We start from the raw sequence: 24,075 nt of genomic DNA on the forward strand, positions 1-24,075 counted from the left end.
CTCAGATTTTTTGCAGATGATGCAGTTATCTATAACAAAGTGCTGTTTGGAAGAAGCTGCACAAATATTTAGTCAGAGCTAGATAAAATTTAGAGTGGTGCAGAGATTGTCAACCTGCTTTAAATGTGCAGAAATGTAAAATTGTGCACTTCAAAAAATGAAAACAAAAAAGATGTAGTACCTTATGACTATAATATCAATGAGTTACAGTTGAAATCGACCAACTCATACAAATACCTGGGTATGACACATTGTAGGGACATGAAGTGGAATAAATGGAATGATCACATAGGCTCAGTCGTGGGTAAAGCAGGTGGTGGACTTCAGATTATTGGTCGAATACTGGGGAAGTGCAGTCACTCTACAAAGAAGACTGCTTACAAATCACTCATGTACCCCATTCTAAAATATTACTCAAGTGTATGGGACCCATACCAAGTACGACTAACAGGTGATATTGAACATAAACAGAGAAGGGCAGCATGAATGGTCACAGGTTTCTTTGAACCAAGGGAGAATGTCACAGAGATGCTGAAGAAATTGAACTGGCAGACTCTTGAAGATAGACATAAACTATATCAAGAAAATCTACTAACAGAGTTTCAAGAACCAGCTTTACATGATGATACTAGGAATATACTACAACCCCCTACATTTTGCTCACAGAGGGATCATGAGGACAAAATTAGAATAATTACAGTTTGCACAAAGGGATTAAAACAATCATTTTTCCTGTCCTTCATATGTGAATGGAATGGGAAGAAATCCTAATAACTGCCATGCACTCACAGTGGTTTGCAGAATACAGATGTAGCTGTAGATGTAGATCTTTCGTCTCTAACATTGACAATGTCAACAAACATGATCCAAAAAATTATCTGTTAGATAAGCATTCTTATAGTGTCAAAGATCACCTGAAATGATATGTAAATAATGCTGAAAATTATGCTAATAATTAACTGTTATATTTAAGAAGAATATGTTTAATAGAATAGTGAAATATGATGTACAAACATGTAACATAGTAAAGCAAATCTACTTAAACAGTGGTAAGTACAGGATGGAGTAAAAAAAATATTATGAAAAGTACAGATTGCTAATCACTGTATAGAAGAGATGTTGACTCAAGACAGTCACAATGAAAAGATCTTCCTAACAAGCACAACTCACACACACTCAAGACCACTGCCTCCAGCCAGAGACAGTGGTCATGTGTCTGTGAGTTGGCCTTCTGTGGATGAGTGTGTTTTCCATTTCAGAAGAAGCTTAAATGTACAGCAGTCATTACGATGTGCCTGTCTGCGACTCAATATATCCTCTACATCACAAGTAGCAATCTATCCTTTTCGTAATATGTCATGTATCTATGTACATGTCTGTATACACTTATATTTATGTATTATGTACATTATTGTGCTGACAACATCCATACAATTCACAACGTCTTGATGTATAAATAAACACAAAAATATCCAAGATGAAAGCAACATTTAAGTCTATGGCCAGAGACTTCTTTCCACAATATGTTTAAATTGCCTTGAAATGTTGTTATAAGACAACAATATTAGTCAAAAAATTATCACATCTATAAAAAGTCTGTGCTATTGAAAAAGAGGGTTATAAAAATGGATCAGACTTTTTTAAAAATATCTCTCCCAAATGTGTAACTGGTTGTATGAAAAATCTTATAAAGAAGCCAATTTTCTTACCACAAATTTCTTCCTTAAAGCATTTCTCTGAGCACAGTAATCATTGTATTTGTAACGTGGTATTAACACATTCATTTCCTTCAACAAATAGAAGGCCAGTGCTGCTGGCGAGTACTTTGAAATACCAAATATTGACTTCAGTATTTCCACAAATAGATTATGGCTCTCCTGAAATGTAAAGAATAGATATAAAATATAAACTGTGAAGTTAACCTATAACTTAATTGTAGTTCTTTGTTAAATGCAGCACTTTGATATCTTAATATTTGTCACTATGGCTAAATAATATATGAAGCAACGAGAATGAGATTCAAAATTTCAAAACCAGTCATGTGAATGAAAATATTACAACAGTGAATGTGGTGAGTTCATTCAGTACCTTCCAAAAAATTTAATGCTTTAACCAATTAATACTGCAAATGTATTTTCAAGTTGTAGCAAATAAAGCAAAGTAACAGTCTCAAATAACTGGTCTATACTTTTATTGAAAGTGTTCTGCGTATTAATGTTTGTAATGTCAGATACCTCTGAAGGTAGAGATCTGTGAGTCCGAATGCAACAGTATACATATAATGCTGATATTTTCAAGTGGTACGTTTACTGTCAACTTATTTATTTTATGTGTGGAAGTGATATATTAACTATCATATAAGTGAAACATAAATTGTGTTTCACCAGAAGGGAAACACAAAGTTAGTTTAACTGTTTTGTTAAGCAAACACATCTTCTGGTACTTCTTGCTTTCTTATATGAAAATGATATTGCCATGAGCTGTGGTGCATGCAGTGTGTGTAGGGTTTAGCATCACTGGTTGGCATGCTGTGGGCATCAGTTCAAAACAGATCACAAGCAATTATTTGTTACTACATTTGTAATGTTTGTATATTCTGGATTATTCAGCGTCAGCATTCTGGAATATCTTATGATGTTTACTGTAATGAAACTTGGCGTGCAACGAGAATCCTAAAGGAAACAATCAAAAGGATGCCTCAAGTGCATTTCTACATTGTTAGTATCCCCAGGAGGCATGATCTGATGGAAAACTCGTGCGTAAACATCGAGATTGTTACAGCAAACAGGCTATTTGAGAAAATATGTCGAGGTTTCCAGAATACGACTTTTGTAGAGATAAACAGCGTTCACAGAGAGCACTTCACAAGACATGGTCTCCACATGAACGTAAAAGGGAAAAAGATTATTAGTGCCGAAATACTTAAATTTATTAATGAGTCATCTGTAATGGAAGTGTCTCCAATCCCAATTCCGCCAAAACAAGAGTTGTCTGTAACAGTGGAACCATCATTATCTGCAGTAGAGCTACAACAAACACCAGCAGCAGCAGCAAAGGCTCAGATGTTCTCAGCAGCAGTGTCTGATAAACCAATAGCAGCAGAATCACCACAATCATCAGCAGAGCTGTCGTCATCAGCAGCAGCATCCAGAACAGCAGACCACATAATACTACCTCAAGGCAATGAAAATGCATGTGAGGAAAACATACGAAGGTCATTAGCTGCAGCAGCTAACAAAGAAGGGCAGTCACCAAGTCGGCGAGCACAGGAGCCACCAGCAACAGCAACCACACAGAAGAGGTGCCTGAGGCCTGGGAGATCAACAGCAGAAGCAGCTTCCAATCAAGACAGATGCCTGAGAACTAGGAGATCTGCTACACTAAGTGACAATTTTTTATGGTACCGAGTAAGCAGAAAGAGAACATGGAAAAAGATGTAAGTAAAACTGTCCATTTTAAATACCAGTGTGACAATAGTGAGAGGAATATAAACACCGGACAAAGATACGTTCCAGGTTTAATGACACAAACTGAAAAAAATCACTGCATAGTACCAGAAGCAAAGGGAGCAAGTGAAGTGCTTAGTATATTACAGGAAGGGGAACTATTACATTTAAAGCCAACTGTTAGAATACTTCACCAAAATGTTCAATACATAAACAATAAAACAGAGGAACTAGAGATAATATTACAGGAGTATAGGCCAAACATTCTAGTAGTTACAGAACATGGGCTAAAAGAAAATCACATAGGAATGTACAACTTGAAGAATTATGTGAAAGTAGCCAGTTTTTGCAGAACTTCCTATAAAGGTGGTGGGGTTGCTATTTTTTCTAACTATAAATCAACTAAAGCCATAAATATAACAAAATATGCTATAGAATTGAGCTTTGAAGCTACAGCACTGGAAACTAAAATTGCTGGGAATTTATGTTGTGTATTAGGTTTGTATCGATCACCAAATGGTATAATTAAAACCTTCTTTGAACAGCTGGAAGATATAATCCAACACCTCTCAAAAACATATGCTTATTTGATCATTATAGGAGATCTGAACATAGACACGAGTAAAAATACAGACAATACTAAGACCCTACTGGACTTATTGTGCATATACAATCTAAAAATAAAAATAGATAAACCAACCAGAGTAACAAAGCATAGTGAAACTATTATTGATCATGTAATAACAAATATTCCTACATGCTATTGTGACACACAGGTAATAAACTCCACATTAGCAGACCATTTTGCAATCATGATAGACATAAATATAAAGACTAGTGATTCAGTGCAGAAGATATGGGAGATGAGAAGACAGAACTACCCACATAACATAAATCTGCTAAAAAAGATGTTAGAGGCAGAAAACTGGGAAACAATATATGCAGCTAAAGATGCAAACACCAAATGGAACCAGTTTTATTCTTTATTCAATTATTATTATGATGTTACATGTCCTGTTAGTAAAAGGCTTGTCAAACAGCAACAAAAAAAGAAAAGCTGGGTGACTGGAGAAGTAATCCATGCCAGAAATAATCTGAGAGTGTATTATGACCTCTCCAAACAAAAAAATAATGAGGCCTACAACACACTGTATAAAATAAAAAAGAAAGAGTACTGTAGTTTTATCAGAGAAACTAAAGCATCATTCATCAGGATATCTATAGATAAGGGAAAGAACTACTCAAAAGGTTTATGGTCGTTCATTAATGGAGAGAGAGGAAAAGTAACAAATCGGGCAGAGGACATCTGCCCACTGATGAGTGGGAAAAGCAACGCAAACCCTCTAGAAGTAGCCAATACTTTTAACAGATATTATATTACTGTAGCAGACGAATTAATAAGTCAAAATAAAACAAATGCAGTAAGTAAATTGTTAAACGCCCCACATACAAATCATACTATGGTTTTCATACCTACAACAGATGCAGAAGTGTCAAACCTAATAAAACAACTTAAAATTAAACATTCTTCTGGCTTGGATGGTGTCACATCACATCTCATAAAGGAATGCAGAGAATGTATATTAAAACCATTGACACACATGCTGAATGCTGCGATAGAAGAAGGTATATTTCCAGATTCACTGAAAGTAAGTAAAGTGAAGCCAATATTTAAGAAAGGGAACAGGGATGAATTAGGAAATTACAGGCCAATATCATTGATCTCAACATTTGCTAAAATCTATGAAATGATAATAAAGAATAGAATTGTAAGTTTTATAACAAAGTACAGTATACTGCATTCATCACAACATGGTTTCAGAGAAGGGAAGTCAACAAAAACAGCATCAACAGATATAATTGAGCACATTCTTAATTTACTTGACAGGCAACAAAAGACTTGTGGGATTTTTATGGACCTATCTAAGGCATTTGATTGTGTGAACCACTCAAAATTAATGATGAAATTACATCAGTATGGAATTAGAGGAAAATGCTATGACATACTTAAATCATACATTACAAATAGGAAACAATGCACAGAAATCAGACATACTAGTGGGGGAAACATAACAAACTACATATCAGAATTACAAACAGTTAAACACGGTGTGCCGCAAGGGTCTGTGCTTGGGCCAATACTATTCATACTCTACGTAAATGACTTCCCTAACTATATAAATCAGAAACTTATAATGTATGCTGATGACACAACAATCATTTGCACAGCTGACACAAAGGAGGAGCTTGAGAAGGAAGCACTCCTGACTATTGAAAATGCAAATAAATATTTAACACAAAACAACCTGTTTATGAATCAGTCTAAAACAATGAATGTAGTATTTCAGACCAAGCGTAGTGAAAATTATAATATAAATGTTAATATAAATGGAAACACTATTAAAGAAGTAACCAGCACAAATTTTCTAGGAACTATAATAGACAAACATTTGGCATGGGGGGAGCACATAGATGCACTGTGTAAAAAGATAAACAAACAGATCTTCATCATGCATAAAACAGCTAAGACTGTGGATGATAAAGTCCTCAGATCAATGTATTATGGACTTGTCTTCCCACATTTGTCTTATTCGGTTCATATATGGGGAAATGCACAAGCTGGCTACCTAAAAAGAATATTCACAATTCAGAAAAGGGCAGTGAGATGCATTGCAAAAATACCACCAAGACAGACCTGTAGGCAAGCTTTTGTACACTATAATATTATGACAGTATATTCACTGTATATATACCAAAGCATAATGGTGGTAAGGTCAAGTGATAAACACCTCCTAAATAAAGATGTACACAAACACGGTACAAGAGGAAATGAAAATTACTACATGATAAACAGAAATCTAAAACTGTCTATGACTGCCCCAGAAGAAGCAGGCAAAAGGTTTTTTAATAAACTCCCCAAAATCATTAAAAAAGAAACAGATCTAAAATGTTTTAAAAATCATTTGAAACTATATCTCACAGAGAAATGTATATACAGTTTGAGTGAATACTAAGATGTGTTTAAATATATCATTACTGAAATGTACCTGTAAAAATTATCATTTCTGTATGTTTTTTTTGATTTGTGTGTACATATAATGTGAAACATGTAAAACCTTTGTATGATTATGGACTATTTCTGTTTAATCATTTGTTTCATTTATATATATATTGAAATCAAGTTTGATGTTAATAGGCTATTGTATGACACACCCAATACTCTCAGCTGGATTTTCAGCTGGAGTCCATGGGCAAAGAATAAATAAATAAATAAATAAATAAATGTGTATAAGCAGCTGCACTCTCTGTCCACGAGGTCAGTTGTGTTCTGGTTGTTGACTGGTGTCAGTAATTAATTTGCTTTGAGTGCTAAGTATTGTATTTCAATGAAGACCCTCCTTTCAGTTTTGGACTTGAGTGTGGTTCACGTGTGAAATTGTTTGGTGGATTTAGTGAGTACTTCAGAATTCTACATCATCAAAGCTACAATTAGGCAATGTGAAAACTGCCAACTAAATGGACAGAAACTAGAATACAAAAATGTGGTACTGTAGTGCCTGTGTTACTCAGAAATATGACACAATGTTCCTTCAGACATGCATGCACATGGTTGATGATGTATGGAAGTTTGGGTTTGGCCATAAGTCATGCTCAGATAGCCTAATGGTAAGGTGGCCACTCATGATAAATGGGAAATATGGGTTCAAATCTCAGTCCAGCACAAATTTTCATTGTCGTCACTCCATTATACAGCTGAAGGTTGTCCATATTTGCAACTGCAATTACATTTCATGTATAGAATACAAGTAGTATACCATTACCAAGCTCTGTATATTCAGGAGGCAGGTAGATTCCAAAATAATAGTAAGTCAGCTGCACATCTGGCATCAATCAATATTTTCTAGAGGCACTGATCAGGACCCCATGAAATAGCTGACAGGATTTGACTGGGGTGCCAAATACCACAAGTGGAATGACATGTGTTTGGCAAATGTGTACTTTTACTTGGCTGATGCAGCCCAACAGTGATTCAAGAAACAATGAAGAGAAGCTTAATAGCTGGGACAATTCCCAGCCTGAACTGAAGAAAACATTTGGCAAGAACTGGCAGCAAGTCTGATTAGCAGAAGAACATTTGAAGGACACAGCCTGATGTCATTGGGGAATGACACAGTCATACACACGTTTCGGCCCTATGCAACATCATGAATCCTAACATGACAGAAGTCAACAAAATCTCACACTTGAATGGAGTCACTGAAGACATAACTAAGCTCTTCTGGTAAAGGATTTCACCACAACAGAGGAATCTATCAAGTAGCACCAGTGAATTAATTAAATGCAATGGAAAAGTCTTGGGCAAAGGAGATACGATTGACTCTAAATGTGGTCCCTATGGCAGTTAGAGATGACCACCACGAATCCACCTCTCTCCAACATCAGATAGTATGAGAACAGATACAACAGTGTATGGCATCTAGAAATATCAGACCAAGTAAGCAAGAGACAGCAGCCTTGAATGTCAAGCCGGTATGTCAGCAGATAATAGAAAATGTTGAGGAGGAGGCTTATCAGTCATTAGCACCAATCTCTGCCACCAGCTGAACGTACTGAGAAGAATGGACCAGCCAACTGACACTAATGCTGCAGCCATCAATGACAACCCAGCACCCAACCAATGCAGATCTAACCAAGTAGAATGCCCCACAGAAGAATAGACATTTGGAGGACAGAGGGCAACACACTGCTGTGTTTCCACTGTTGATACATGGGACAAATTGTGTGCTGCTGCAGAGATAGAAGTCTAGTTTTCAACAGTCATACATCAATCAACACATCAGTTCTATTCACATCAGTCAGCTGCAGATGACTGTAGTAGACCTGTGGGATAAAACCCATTGCAGTACCCAGGACGAGGTCACTCCCCAACATGTCTTTGCCGTTCTCCCTCACCATACAGTGGTACCAGCTATTTGCCTAGCTGCCAACTTCATGAAAACCAAGCAAAGCTGATCAGCTGTGGAGGAGCGACCATAAAAGATGCTTATCCTCCCTGGATGAAAGTCACTAAGATATCAAAAAATCTCATTGACATCATCATTGACAGCCAACCTCTCTGGGTGTTAAGTCAACTCAGGGGCTTCCTTTTCTGTAATGTCAGATGCTTATCATCACCAGCGAAAAATGACTATGTTCCATGATATGAAACTGATTGGCTGAAAGCCACAAATGGGAAATACATCCAACTGACAGGAATACATATTTCATGAGTAGATATCAATGACAGAAAATGGGCCTTTGAATGTGTCATTTTAACCGAATGTTACTCAGTCTCACAAAAGAAATCTACATGCCAGTGATGATCATAAGCATTATGCATGCTCAAGGAGAATTTTGGATCACTAATTGTCATAAGCAGCCACAACTCATCTCTAAAGATATGTGTGAAGGGACAGCCAAACTAGTCCAGGAAGGGTAGCTCAGTGTCATTGTCAAAGAACCATGCTTTGCTATCACTGCAGAAAATGTGGGTGAGGAAACTATTATCAAACTGCCAATAGGATCTGGCCTGACCGAGGAACAACACTGGCAAGTGGTGGCCATTCTGTTTCAATTTTTGGATGCTTTCACATCTGGAATGGAGAAAGACAGACTGAATGTCCCATGATAAAACACACTGTCAACATTGGGATCATCTACAAATTAGCCAGTGCTCATTTAATTTGTCACTGGATGAACAATGGGTGATTGAGGAGGAAGTGGAGAAGATCCTGCAAGATGATATTATTGAACTTTTGGAGCATCTTTCATCCTCTCCTCTGGTACTTGTGAAGAATAAAGATGGCACATGGTGTTTCTGTGTTGACTACTGACAACTGAATTAAAGCACAAATAAAACTGCAAATACACTTTTTGAGCTTGCCACTGGATTGCATTGTGTAAACCCCACAATATTTCACTGACACAACTGCTTGACATCTTCATGTGCTGGTAGTTGCTGTTATCACTGCTGCAAGATACAACTGATGAGAACACACGTCACAAACTCAACTGAATGATATGCAAACAAACCAGTGGTGGGGATGGGACCCCCAGTAATCAGTGAATGATACACAACACCTTAGTCAGTGGCACCAAAAATGTGGGAGATTTGAATGTGTGTTGCAGTATTTTGCATGTAGTGAGGAAGTGGCACATTTCTGGACATTAGTTACTATGCTAAACTTATCTGTTTTGGTTGATGAGTTGAGTAGTTGGCCAGGAAAGTACAGTAAACTGTGTTTCATCTGAAAGCTCAGCAACAGTTTCATTCTTGTTTATGTGCATTTCAACTTCTCAGTGCCAAGCTACACAGTGAGTAGTTAGCTTTCCTCTTTCAAATTAGAAGGTAGATGGAGGCAAGTTTGCTGATGACGAAATTGCGTGACCTTCTGGAGACTGATTCCACACGCTTTAACAGTCCACGCAGGATAACATGATAATTTGAAAATGATATATTTTTATTTAGTACTAAACTTTGAGAACATTACTGGTGTTCCGTTAATATCACAGAATACTGTCACATAATATTGTTAACAGTGCAGTGCAACTTAATTTAGCAAGGAATCTTAAATAAAGGTTTAAACTGATACCTAAGACTTCAGTGGTCACATAGGAAAAATACACTAATATTAAAAGTAATGATGTTACAGAGAAACTGTAACATCTCAAATAAAAAATGTAAATGAGGAAGGAAGAAATAGATGATTAGTTCAGAGGTGGACTAAATTACTCAGTTAATAAAACAAATAGATATTTTAGGTGAGGAGGTGGTCTTTTAAAATTTATGTTACATTTGTTTTATTTACCAATAATTTACCTTTGGATTATCTTCTTTTTGCAATAAATTTGGTATTCCTGGCATTCCAAAGAAAACAGCTGCACTCATTTCTACAGAGTCTGACATTTCTTCAATATTCCCCTAAAATAAAGGAAAATGTTGCTAAAACTTTTCATGAAATCATTAGATAATATGATAACACACTATACATGGGGTGACAAACAACAAAAATTTCATTTATAAAACCATGAAGAAACACATGTGCATAATACAATATTAGAATAGTACAGAAAAGTACCTCAACATGAAACTACAGTAAAAAAGTATAGAAACAAAAACATGAATGAAATATAGCAAATTAGCTAGTTTTGAGAACCAGGGGGAATTTTGAAGAAATAAAACTGTACAGAGATTACATGCATAAACATCTCAGGCCATTGGATTGGAAGAGGCACACTTGAACAATTTGAGGGGGAAAATAAAAAATGAAATTCAACAGATAAAATTAAAAAACCTAAAAATTTAGAAATGGCAATTAAGTCAGTTGCCAAAACTAAATCAGCATGAAGAATGAAACTGCTTGGGTTCTGTGCACCTTTAAAATGGAAGTGTCCTACATAAGACTTAGAAAAGAAATCACCATTTAATCTGTTCTGTGAGGAAGAATTGGATTGTTCACATGCATTACAAAGTTGTACAATTTAATGTAATTGGATAGATAAAAAATCTATTCACCAAATAGTGGCAGGAGAACACACATATAAAAACTGTTTTACAAGTGCAAGGTTTTGGAGCCACTGGCTCCTCTCCTTCTTCTGGCAGAAGGGTTGAAGGGGAAGGAAAGAGGGGTGAAGGAAAAGGACTAGAGAGGCTGTAAAAAAGATTTAGGAGTTCAGGAAAGCCACTCAGAACCTCAGGTCAGGGGAGACTTACTGGACAGGATGAGAAGGAAAGACTAATTGTTCAGGACTGCACCAGCTGAGATTAGAAAACATGAGAGCTTAAAGGTGGAAGACAGAGCATTATTAAGACAGACATTACTGCTAAAATACTGTGCATGGATTAATAAGAGTGAAAAGCTAAGTGCATTGTATATAATAGATGTGGAAGGGGGATGGCGAAAAATAGATGGAGCAGAAAATGAAAGATATAGAGAATTAAAACAGAATGAAGAAAGAAGAAGTTACTGTGAAAAAATGCTGAGACAAAAGAAACTAACATAAATTAAGGCCAGGTGTGTGGAAAGAACCAAAGACATGCTGTAGCACTAATTCCCACCTGCGGAGATCTGAGAAACTGGTGTCTGGGGGAAGAATCCCAGAGGGTGCTTGTGGTGAAACAGGCACCGAGGTCATGACTGTCATGTTGTAGAGCATGCTCTGCAAGACTAATGCATGCTCTGTAACATGAAACTGTTTGTTATTGGTATACACCCCCCTGCCTAACCCATTCATCCTAAATGATAACTTGGTGGTAGTCATGCCGATGCAAAGGGCCAGTGTTTACATAACAGTTGGTATATGACATGTCATTTCACAGGTGATAGTATATGTTTTGCCAGTTACATGGCTGGTATAGGTGGGGAAGGTGGGTGCGTAGGTTAAGTTTTGCCGCAGGGATGGTCACAGAGGTAGGTGCTGTAGGGTAGGGAGATGGATGCAGAAGGAGCATAGGCAACAAAAAGCTACTCTAGGTGTGGTGGGCAAAACCTCAGATAGAACGGATCTCATTTTAGGGTATGATTTTCGAAAGTGATGGCGTTGTCAAAGTAGCTGATTAATACATTCAAGACTATGATAATACTGTGTGACAAGTAATGTGCCTTGAAGCTGGTTTTTGGAGGGATCAGCAGTACTTGAATTGGATGTGATGGCCTGGGAAATCTGCTTTTGAACTAGGCTGGTGGGATAATTACATCTAGTGAATGCTGAGATGAGAATGATGGTGTATTGCTGTAAAGAGTCTGCATCTGAAGAAATATATTTGCCCTGAATGCCAAGACTGTATGGGAGGGAACATTTGACATGGAAAAGATGGCAACTGTCAAAATGTAAGTACTGTTGTATGTTAGTAGGTGTAATGTGGACGCAAGTGTGTAACTGGCCTTTGGTAAGGATGAGATCAACGTCAAGGAAAGTGGCATGAGGTTGAGAATAGGACCACATCAAATTTCATTGAGAGAAGGTATTTAGAGGTTCCAGAAATTTTAACAGGTCAGTCTCACTGTGAGTCCATATGACAAAGATGACAACCAAACCAGGGGCTGAAGGCTGATGGATCACAGGAAACCCCCTCCAAGTGACCCTTGAAAAGGTTGACACAGGAAAAAGCCTCCTGGTTCCCGTGGCTGTACCCTTGATATGTTTGTCAAAAATTGATTATTAAAGTTGCTTTATTGTTCTACATAATACCCCTCACAACTGAAGCAGGTTTACTAACACTTAAAAAATGCCTGGATTACCACAGTAAGGAATTTGCTAGGAAATCCACATAACTGCGTGTATGCTGCATAGTATATCTGTTTATCAGAATGAACTTTCACCCAGTGTTTCTTTTGAGTGATCTAGATATATGGATATCACTTGAGAAAATGTCTGTTGAATGTGATGGAATATAGTAACTTCAGGTCTGGGATTGTCACAACTGTTGCATGAGCCATGTAGTGTCATGTTGCAACAGAAACTTTGCACACATCAGTCCATGTCTGTTTGATTTTATTCTGGAGAAAAGATAAATTTTTAAATCTGAGTATGATGCCTCTGTGATAGCAATTCATTGCAACATGTAATGCTCCAAATTAATGTCTTTTTATCTCTAACAGGAGTCATCTTAACCTTCCTTGTTAATGATTGGTCTTTTCTGGTTGGTAGTAGAGGACCAATACGTTATTCTTTCAAGGAAGGGATTACCTTATCATGCACTATAAGAGCTGATCGCCTGCACCAACCTGTTGCTGTTGAGGAGTCAGGTACTAGGCAGCTGCTTTATGAACACACAGTGAAATAGGACATCATGCACTTTGTGATGTTTGAAACCATGACTACTACATGGTGACCTTTAAAACTGCAGCACTAACAAGGATAGCAAATAACAAAAATTTACTTGTATATTTAGTTGAGTGGAGAGAAAACCTGTTTAAATTTGTAGGTGATCTGGGATATAGAGAGAGGGATATTTAGTTCACAGAGCTGCCACATCTGGCAGAAACAACAACTCAGCAATGAGTTGAACTGAACTTGGGTGAAAGATATAAATATGTCAGTTCTTGCTGATTAAAGTCTATGGAAGAGTTCATCAATAATAATAGCATGGCACCATATATTTGTAATGGGACCCAGCTGAAGAAAAGATGTAGTGCAACTCCTGTGCCCCGCATTGTCATTGAGGACACCACTGTGGGCATGCCAAGCTCTGCTGCCATGTACAGGGAAGCCAAACAGTGGTTACTGTGCTGACAGTCCATGGTCTCCATACTTCATCATATTGTCGATGTAGATATGTGTCTTACTGCAAACAAGCCCATTTTCTGACTCAAGGTGTGGGTGTCAATGATTGTAAATCCTATAAATCTATCCTCTTGAGTGCTATTTGTGTGGGGTCACTGAGGCACTGCATGGCAGTGAGCGTGAGCCCCCTATGTCCATTGATTCCATATTCACATTATAGCTGTGGGGTTGTGAGCAACATGAGCAGCTGTATCACAGAATGGTAAAACAATGTCTCATTAGGTGATGATGCTAACATTGTCGGATTCTGAAACATATTTTCACAAATAACTGACATTCAAATGTGATTTTTGAATGTGAAACCTTTGTGTATTATTTCTTTATATACACGATGTAGATGGTGTTATTCCTATCCGTATAGTGCAGTTGTGCTGAAACACTAGTCATTTGCATATACAAGCATGTTGCACACTTCGTAACAGTTTGAGGTTTGTTGCATACTGCCTTAATGGCATTTTGGTTGTAATACCCAATAGTGTCTTTGCAGATGTTGCTATGTCAATCACCAGTTTTCCATCATAGTGGATGTTATGGCTAGTGTTTTCTAGAGTCATGATGCAATATGATATCGTACCAGTTACAAACTTTAGACCCCATTTGTAGATTTGATGTTGTAAGAAATATGCTTTCACTGTGCTGAACCTTTATAATGCACAAATTAAATAGCAGAAGACTATTCATTCCTGGCGGAATCTGTTAACTGAGCAGTGCTCTATACACCATTCCTGTATTGGTGTCCGTGTTGGATTTCCATGATACTGTACTGACACCTTTTCAGCATTCAGCACACTGTCACATGCTTAGGACATTACAGGCTACTGGTACCTTTCTCATTTTTTATTTGATATTTATGATTTTCATTTCATTTGATATTGTTTGTCAAAACTTCTCCAATTTCCTCATTACTCAACCTGTGAGTTGTGGTTCTGTCTTCATCCAGGTTTTATTGTACAAGAATGGGATTTAATAAATTAATGGAAATTACTTGCATGAAACTTACTTTGTTCCCAATCCTCATATTAGTCATACTGTCTAAATTTATTTACTTTTTTTGTAGTATCAATCAAAAGATAGGAAAGAATAAGGAAATCATATAAAGATTATTACAGAGTTATATTATATTCAAAATAACAAGCAAAATCAGCTTATTAATGTGAGGGAGAAACTATAATGGAGATGACCCTATCTTTACATTCTTTTTATTACAGTAATCATGTTAAATGAACCTCACTGAGAGAAGTCTCTGGAATTTGGGAAGAAATCAAAGCCATATATTTTAATTAAGTGTTATACTTTGAAATAACTTAAGTTTATGAAAATTCACAGTATTATAATGCTTAAATTGTACCTTAAAACATTTTAAGAGTTTATAAGAGGATAATTTCTGATGGAGTAGAAAGAGTTATGCTATAAAAAGTTCTCTGAGTCAGTCTTAAATTCAGTTCATCACCTTCAAGTCATTTAAAAGTATCTGGTACATTGGCATACCTGACTCCTTTCTGCAGCAACATTGAAGCTCAAGAAGTTGTTTTTGAACTTAGTATTATATGCATGCAGTTTACATTAATTTGGGCAACACAAAATCAACAACTAAAGACATTAATGAATGGATGCAAAACAGTTCTCAAAATAACAATTTTTTGCAAGAGGCATCTGCTCGATGTTCTAGAACGAAAGCCAGTTAAAATTCTTATAACACATGAGTGAATTCTGGGAATGTTAACCAGTTAAATCAGTTCTACAAATCTTTTACATGCCTTTTCCCTGATGACTGAAAAAATGGTGAAGAAATTAATGTAAAAAAGCTTAAACATTAACTGGAAATTGCGTATGAGTTGTTAACCTCCTTTCTTACAGATGGAAGGTATGTGACTCTAACTTTTCTTTTTCTTTTCTTTTTTTATTAAAAAAAAGAAGGTTAATGAAAGGAAAGTTTCTTTGACATGCATGAAACATAATGGCTCTTTCTTCTACAAGAGAGTAAGATCTATAAAATTTATTAAGAAAATAAATAAAAGGAAAGGATAATATTCAAATAAAATTTACCACTAAAAATTAACGTTGATCAACATTACACAAGCTTTCCGTCATAATTTCAGCAATGGTTTGTATCAAAAATGCAGATAAAAATAAGACAGTGACACCAGAATTATTGGTATCCAAGATGACCCCAGCAACATAATCTGAAAATGAAAGCAGATACTACACTATTTCTTATACTTCTAAGAAGACAGTTTTCTGAAACTTACCTTCTGAACAGGTATGTCAAATTTCTTGTGCAAAAAATTAACAGCTTTTTGTAATACTTTTCTGATCTCATTGTCTAAATGTAATATAACAAATGAGAATCCTGCCTCTTCCATATAAATGACTCTTAAATCCTTCATGTTAACCTAAAAAGGAGAGGATATTTTACCTCATACACTTAATATACAAAAATATGTAATAACAAATGTTTAATTTCATTAGAAAATAAAATGTTGCATACTTCCTCATCTAGTCTAAGACCAGATGCTTTCTCACCAGCCATTACTTTTAACACTGGTTTCAAATCTTCAGAATAACGTGTAAGTGGCCCCACAGTTAGGTAGTGCTTGAACTCATCACTAGTAGCACTTGGATAATGTCCTTCAATTGATATATACCCTGAAAAATAAAACAGCAGATACTGTTCTAAAGCTGCTTCTGCATGTCTGTATCAAATAATCATTTTCATGCATCACTTCTTACAAATTACCTGGAGTAGGTTTGTGGCCAAAAATTCCATTGTACATAGCAGGTATGCGGATAGAGCCAGCAATGTCAGAAGCAACACCTATAACAGATGCTCCAGCTCCTAACAGAGCAGCCTGTGAGAATATTATAAAAATATCAGATATTTTATTTCACTGATAGTCACCTAAAATCACTACTTATGGAAAAAGTAAGTTCATTGAATACTTGAAGTACTGGAGATATCACAATGAAGTTTGCTGAATAGTGATAGAAAACACACTTTGTCAAAAATGTTGTATATTTATTCATCACAACTTCAAGGCAATCTTCCTGAACTTTAATGGGTTTCTCCATTCACTTTTTAATCTTTGAAGCATTTGCAAAATTGTTCTTTTGCTATCCCCAACAATTCCTCTGATATTGATTTCTAAACAGCTTCTAGAATCAAGATGTGTAAGCTGGTGCTTTGTTTTGGTGAAGCATCCATTACTTGACTTGTTGCAGATTGGGTCTCTTTCATGTAAACATTTCTTTACCTCCTAATTGTAATTAGAAGAGACCAACTGACCTCCAAGAAACCATTCTTGAAACACAATTCCTTTCCCACACAGATGAAAATATGATTATATGCCTGGTAGCTGGATGCCCTGTTCATTCACCCATCCCATACTGAGCTTGTCTCCTGCCTGAATTTCCTATCACTTGAAGAACTAACTTCTCTTCTTCAAACAACAGTTTCCACATGGAGGTTTCATCATTTGAAGAATCTTCAAAAATGTGATCACTTTCCTTTGCCAATAAATAAATTAATAAAAAATACAGGTACAAAAAGAGAACTGCTTTCACTATTATGTTCACTAAAACCAGACAGTAATTTAAAGATATTTTGGAGACTGAACAAGCACAGAGTTACCGCATTCAACATGATGCTATTGTACCCACAATACAATCAGTCCACAAACTCTATTGTCATACCTCATATGCCTGTAAGCTATGTACTTGTTAACATACTCAAAAAGAGTGACTAAAACTTAGATAGAATAAGGGAAAGGCAACCACTCACATATAGCAGACCACTACAACAGTGGGTGCCCTTCCCTTATTTTACATATTTTTTCATCCACGAATTTCCATTATTGTTATGACTAAAACTTAAGCCTATATAATAATGTATTTTTCAGTAAATGTCTGAAGATGGCCTTGTAAGCTGAAAACCAGTTTACAATAAAAGTAATATTGTAGAACAAAAGCAAACTGGTGCTTTTCATTTATTTTATTTTATCCATAATGGTTAGGTAACACCACAGCTGTATTTGTAAATTATACTGTAGAAAATACTGTAACAGCTACAAGTTTTTTAGAAATGATTTTATTGTACCATTACTAGTTTCAGGCCTGAACCCATTGTCAGACAGCGGCACTGATTTTTTGGCAAGTTTTACATTTGTGTCCTAAAATAAAGTTTTCATGATTACATAGTTTACAAAAGCTTTTAAATGGTATGTACTTCATGAAAAGTACTCCTTTACATATCTTAAGATAGATACAAATGTATTTGCCATCTTCTATTTAGTTTAGCTCATGGATCAGCATGCATAGAGAAAGAGAAACCTCTCTCCTACAACATGTAATAGAGAGCTTTCATGGAGTAAGTATAATTTATAGAGCTTATATACAATGTAAAACCTTTTGTAAACAATGCAATCACAAAAACTCTGTTATATTGTAGGTGACAAATATTAAACTTGCCAAGAAATCAACACTACCATCTGATGATGGGCTCACACCCGAAACTAGTAATGGTACAATAAAATCATTTCTGAAAAGCTTGTGGCTGACTGCAATATTTCCTACAGTCTAATAATTTCCTTGGCTATGTACTTGCTTACTGTAAAAAGATATTTCCCACTGACAATATAATAACTGTTTTCTTAACAAACTACAGCAGCAATTGCAACACATTATACAAGCCACTGGTGCTATCATGTAATTTATTCTTTGTTATGATCTTTCCAACGAGTACAGGCCAAGTGCTAAAGAATAATATTGAACTGACAGTTGTTCATTGTTCAAAAATTGGTGGTGTTGTTGTCTGCAGCAATACTTTCTTGCTGTATTTATTACATATCAGGCCGCATAGATTCTCTCATAAAAGAGATCTTTCAAGAATATGGAATGGTTTGAATTATAAATTAGTGTTATAAGCTCTTTAAGAATGCTACACTACTTATTATTGGCACTAGTTGTAAGGTGATAACCAAGAATGTTTACTCTTTTTATTCCCATAACACAAATAAGTTCTATACGTAAAGAAACAAATAAAGAAAGAAAGAAGCAGCTAGTAGCATAAAGTTTTTTTGATATAAAGGCCCAATCAAGTTAAACTCTGTACTCCATCTTTTGAGAATCTTTACCACTTTTCTCATCGTCAGGAGATAAATATCTGACTCCCTATATGTTCCTTGTAATTCTCCACAAAAGGGTGCCATAAATATTTTAAACTGCAACCAATCAGTTATTGGCTGGCTCCTCTCACAGTCTATAAAGATACAGAGGCTACTACAAGTATCACTGTGATAGTTTATATTGGTACCTGTCTTGTGACTCACCTATTTAGCTACAACTGAGTGGATTTTCATTCAAAAATTAATTAATTATTTATTTGCACTCCATGTTCCATAGCTCTCATGATTAGAGAGAATCCACTGGAAAGCGGAACAGCAGATATGCAGCTATGATAAATCCCTCTTTTAGGCTGCAATAATAATTATCATTAAAGGTGCACATCTATCATTCTTTATTTATGCCACATACCATAAATTGTTCCTACTTTAAATGTGAAAAGGCAGCCAGTTAGTGCCTTAAATAATTAAGGAAAGCTGCTCTTATGGAGTGGAGGGGAACCTGCTCTCCTGTTATACTACTCATTACTCTCATTATACAGATTCAAAGAAGTAGCAGAGACCTGTTGGCGCCAGGAAGAGAGTGAATGAATCACATTTTGACTTTAGGACACATGTGGATGTTTGCATTTCATACTATTACTTCTGTATGGAGCAAAGAAAATAAAGAATCTATTCAGAAAACAGTGAGCAGTAAGAACATTGCATGAAATACATAACCACACATATTACAGTGTTTTTTTTCCTTTCTTTTTTCCAGTAGCTTGGAATAATTACAGTACAAGACAAAATAATTTCCACGTATATCCTGGCTTTTTATCTAGTTCTTAGAGCTGGGTGTATTCTGGTGCAAAGGCTTCCAATGAGCTCCCACTGAACATAAAACAAGAAACTGGAAATTCTATTAAATTCAAAACAAAATGGAAAGTATGCCTTACTAACCACTTTCTCTACATATTATCTGGTAAGCTACAGTCAAGGATTGAAGATACCTGTTAAATTCATGACAAGTAGTAACACCTCTAGTCCTCTGTTGTTGCTGATCCAACTTTACGCGATTCTTCAATAAAAGTTAATGTAGTCGTACATATAAGGGTTGTTCAAAAAGTCTCTCCACACTGTCGTATGATTGTTAGCTGCATGTGCCGTATACCGCAAAGAATATACTGAAATGAAACTCAGTGAAATACAAGTTATTAATTGAATGAATATTCATTTTTACTTACAAATTTTCACATTAAATGTTGAAAGTGTTCCCCCCTGTTGTTGAATACACAATTCAATTCATCTAATTAAGTTTCGAAACACAAGCTCTACCATTTCTTCTGTAACAGAAGCAGTGAAAGTAGATATTGCAGTTTTCAATTCATCGATGGATTTTCGACGGTTTTTATAGACAGTTGCTTTCGCTGCACCCCAGAAGAAAAAGTCAGGTAGTGTTAGGTCAGGCGATGTTGGAGACCAAAGTCTCTGTGAAATTATGCAATCACCAAAACATCAGCTAGCACTGACATTGAAACACGAGCTGTGTGTGTGGGTGCACCATCTTGTTGAAAATAATCGTTCAGTATTTCACTTGACACAAGTTCTCCTATGAATGGGTACAGAATATCACAGCAGTATCGTTGTGCATTTATTGTTTCATTGAAAAACCGAAACAGTTGAACAATCATACGGCACAGCGGAGAGGCTTTTTGAACACCCTGTTTTAAGTCAGCTCTAGGATACAATCAGTGATAGTTTAATACATATGGGGAAGCAATGGGTTTTTTTTATAAGTTATGCTTCTGATGTTAACAGAGCAGAACCTTGCTTAACAAGCACCTTCCATAATGCACAATTTGCATAACAAGCAAAACAAATTGTAAAAAAGTGCTCACTTAACGAGCAATGTTCTGCATAACATGTGATGACAATTTAGTGTGACATCACTAGCCGTTCATATGCAAAGGGGGAAACATTCAACAATGTGGACACCTTTCAATGTCGGCAGTGGCATATGAACAATGTCTTTAGTATGTCCTGCAGTGTGGGTTTAGCACTCTTTCTGCTACCATCTTGGTGCTGCTTGTGATCACACATTTTTCTAAACTTGTGTTCACACAGTGTGTTTTTTGTGTGCAAATTTTAATACCCTTCGTAGAAATGTCCCCAAAGATAAAACTGCAAGAAGATGACCATGAAAGAAAGAAAATGACCCTAGAAATAAAACATAAAATCATTGAAAAACAAAAACATAATATGAGCATTGCTGATTTAGCATGCACATACAATCGATCTACATCTACTATCTGCAAGACCAAGGACAAGATTAAGCAGAGAGATGCTTCAAAGGGAGTAACAAGAGTATCTAAACAATGGTTTCATATCCTGAACAATGTCAATTATTTGTGAGAAGGTGAGAATGATTTTTGCTGACCTTGTTAAGAAGATGTCAGGATCATCAGTGGCCGAAGAATTGTTTAAGGGATGTCATGGGTGGTTCAAGAAGTTTAAGAGAAGAACCGGCATCCACAGCATTGTGAGGCAAGGCGAAGCAGCCAGCTCTGACACAAAGGCAGCAGAGAACTTCATCAGCAACTTCAAATGCTCATAGATTTTGAGGGTTATCTACCACAATAGGTTTTTAATTATGATGAGATGAGTCTATTCTGGAAAAAGATGCCCCAAAGCGTACATTTATAATAGCAGAGGAGACTACATTGCCTGGTCACAAGCCAATGAAAGACCATCTCACACTGCTACTCTGTGCCAATGCAAGTGTGCAAGTGGTGATTTGAAAATTAAACCACCGTTTGTTTACCAATCAGAAACTCCACGAGCCTTCACAAAGTGTAAAGCCCAGAAGAGCAAGTTAAATGTGATGTGGAAGTCCAACAACAAAGCTTGGGTGACACTTGATTTTTTTCATGACTGGATCAACGAAGTGTTTGGTCCTTCAGTGAAAAAATATTTTGCTTGAGCTGAATCTGCCACTCCATGTCATGCTTGTTATGGACAACACTCCTGCCCATTCTCCATCCCCACAGGAAAACCTCCTTGAAAAATTTCAGTTCATCAAGTTCCAATTTCTGCCTCCCAACACCACTCTGTTACTCTAGTCCAGGGCTTCCCGATCTTTTCAGCTGGCAGACCCCTTCTTCAGTCGAAAATCCATGGCGGACCACCTAGTCAGTCAACAGCACAGTAACTTCAAATTTCAGGGCGAAACCCATGGGAACTGAAAGCTTCTTAATGCAGGTGCCATGTTCCCAATGACCCCTCCCCCCCCCCCCCCCCCCCTCTCCAAAGTATCAATAGTCTTTGGTTTAGAGATGAATGAAAACAACTTGAAATTAATGATCCAATTTGAATTCCCACTGTATACTGACACTTACTAGTGGATTTACTCTCTTTGTTCAACACACTATAGCCTGTTTAAAATTACTTGGTAATTGAAATTTCACACGATGGAGCTTTCTTCCTCCAAGAGCAATCAACGTCACATCCCAACTGTTCGCTGTTGACAAGCTGTCGCTTATGGTCTGTTCACTTCAACTGTTTGGCTACTGTTGTGTAAGGAGCATGCATATTTCGTAACAGTCGTGTGTGTGTGTGTGTGTGTGTGTGTGTGTGTGTGTGTGTGTGTGTGTGTGTGTGTGTGTGGTTTTTCGTGAAATCCGAAGAAAAATGTTCAAATGTATGTAAAGTCTTCCTTTGATCGTCCTCCCTGCTCATTCATTTCAACTGGAAACTTCCCTTGTTGTGAAGGCGATGGAGAAACTGCAGCCTTCTTCAATGATCCTGACTTCAGCCACCGATCCATGTTAGAAGTAATAAACTGGTCAAAAATTGACTTATGTAACAGGTAGTGCACTGACAAGGCAAGTTTAACATATAATGATGCCTGGGGCCGCTTATGTGCCAGCGAGAGATGTGATTGGTCGACAAAGCTCGCTCCGCGCATGCGTAAAAGGTTTCTGCGCATCTAGTGCTGTGAGCCAGCGCACGAACGACCCCCGTATTGTTGCTAAACAGTCGATCAGAGAAGCCACATTCTCCAGCACTAAACTGTGTATACGTTCTCACTGAGGAACCACAAAGGCTGCTTGGGGATACGACCTGAAGCAAAAGTACACGTTTTTCACAAGAAAAAAAAAACAGTGATGAATTTGATTTTCACATTTTTATTCAATAATTTTACTCATTATTTTACCTGATTTGGTAAAAGGTGGCCGTGGACCCCCTAGAAAGAGCCGGCGGATCCCTAAGGGGTCCGCGGACCACAGGTTGGAAAGCCCTACTCTAGTCTATGGACACACAGATTATTTCTAACTTTAAGAAGCTCTACACTACAGCACTCTTTCAGTGTTGCTTTGAGTTGACTGAAGCTAGCAACCTCACTCTTAGAAAGTTTTGGAAATATCACTTCAATGTTGTTGCCTGCATCAAGATAATTGAAAAGGCTTGGAAAGAGGTTACCAAGATAACTCTCACTTCTGCTTGGAAAAATCTTTGGCCAGATTGCAATGGTGAATGTGACTCTGACGCATTTGAGTCAGTACCTGTGGAGTGTAATCAATGAGATTGTGTCCTTTGTCAAGAGCATGGGACTGGAAGTGGATAACAATGATATCGATGAGTTTGTGGAAGATCACAGCAGGAAGTTGTGGAGAGGAGTTCTTCGGAGGAGGAGGAGGAGGGGGCAGTAACAGCAAAGCAGCAATTTTCTGGTGCAATAAGAGAAATGCTGAAAGCATGAGAACCCACTGCATCGTACACTGAAGATCATCGTCCCAATAAAGCAGTCGCTACACGTGCTACAAATTTATTTGACAACAGTCCCATGTCACATTTTTGCCAAATGTTGAAGCATCAGCACAAACAAATGACTACAGATAGTTTCCTAGTAAAAAAAGTATTAGTTATGTACACAGAATAATAAAGTACATAATACTGTATACTGTAGGTATAATTTTCTTCACATAAATGGCCTGAATAAGATAACACTTCTAGTACTTTTTATGCATGGAACGCGTTATCGTATTTTATATTAATTTATATGGGATAAATTGATTCACTTAACCAGTGTTTGGCACTACAAGTAAGATTCTGGAATGAATTATGCTTGCTAAGTGAGGTTTCTCTATATTAGTATTTCAAATGTAATTTGAGTGGGCATAGATACAGTATTGTGGTGTAGTTAT

General features: G+C 36.7%; 1 protein-coding gene across 1 annotated transcript in view; it reads right to left on the reverse strand.

The window, feature by feature from the left end:
• LOC124613428 (fatty-acid amide hydrolase 2-like) overlaps positions 1-24,075 on the reverse strand; it is a 381,807-nt gene that overhangs the window by 33,297 nt on the left and 324,435 nt on the right. Inside the window, exons 6-10 of the mRNA XM_047142130.1 lie at positions 16,510-16,621; positions 16,261-16,418; positions 16,022-16,165; positions 10,306-10,407; positions 1,710-1,877 (exon numbers count right to left, since the gene is read on the reverse strand). Of these exons, the coding sequence (XP_046998086.1) occupies positions 1,710-1,877; positions 10,306-10,407; positions 16,022-16,165; positions 16,261-16,418; positions 16,510-16,621 (684 nt within the window). The remainder of the gene's footprint in view (positions 1-1,709; positions 1,878-10,305; positions 10,408-16,021; positions 16,166-16,260; positions 16,419-16,509; positions 16,622-24,075) is intronic.

Source organism: Schistocerca americana, chromosome 4 (assembly GCF_021461395.2).
Source record: "Schistocerca americana isolate TAMUIC-IGC-003095 chromosome 4, iqSchAmer2.1, whole genome shotgun sequence".
In the NCBI taxonomy this organism is placed as follows: domain Eukaryota; kingdom Metazoa; phylum Arthropoda; class Insecta; order Orthoptera; family Acrididae; genus Schistocerca; species Schistocerca americana.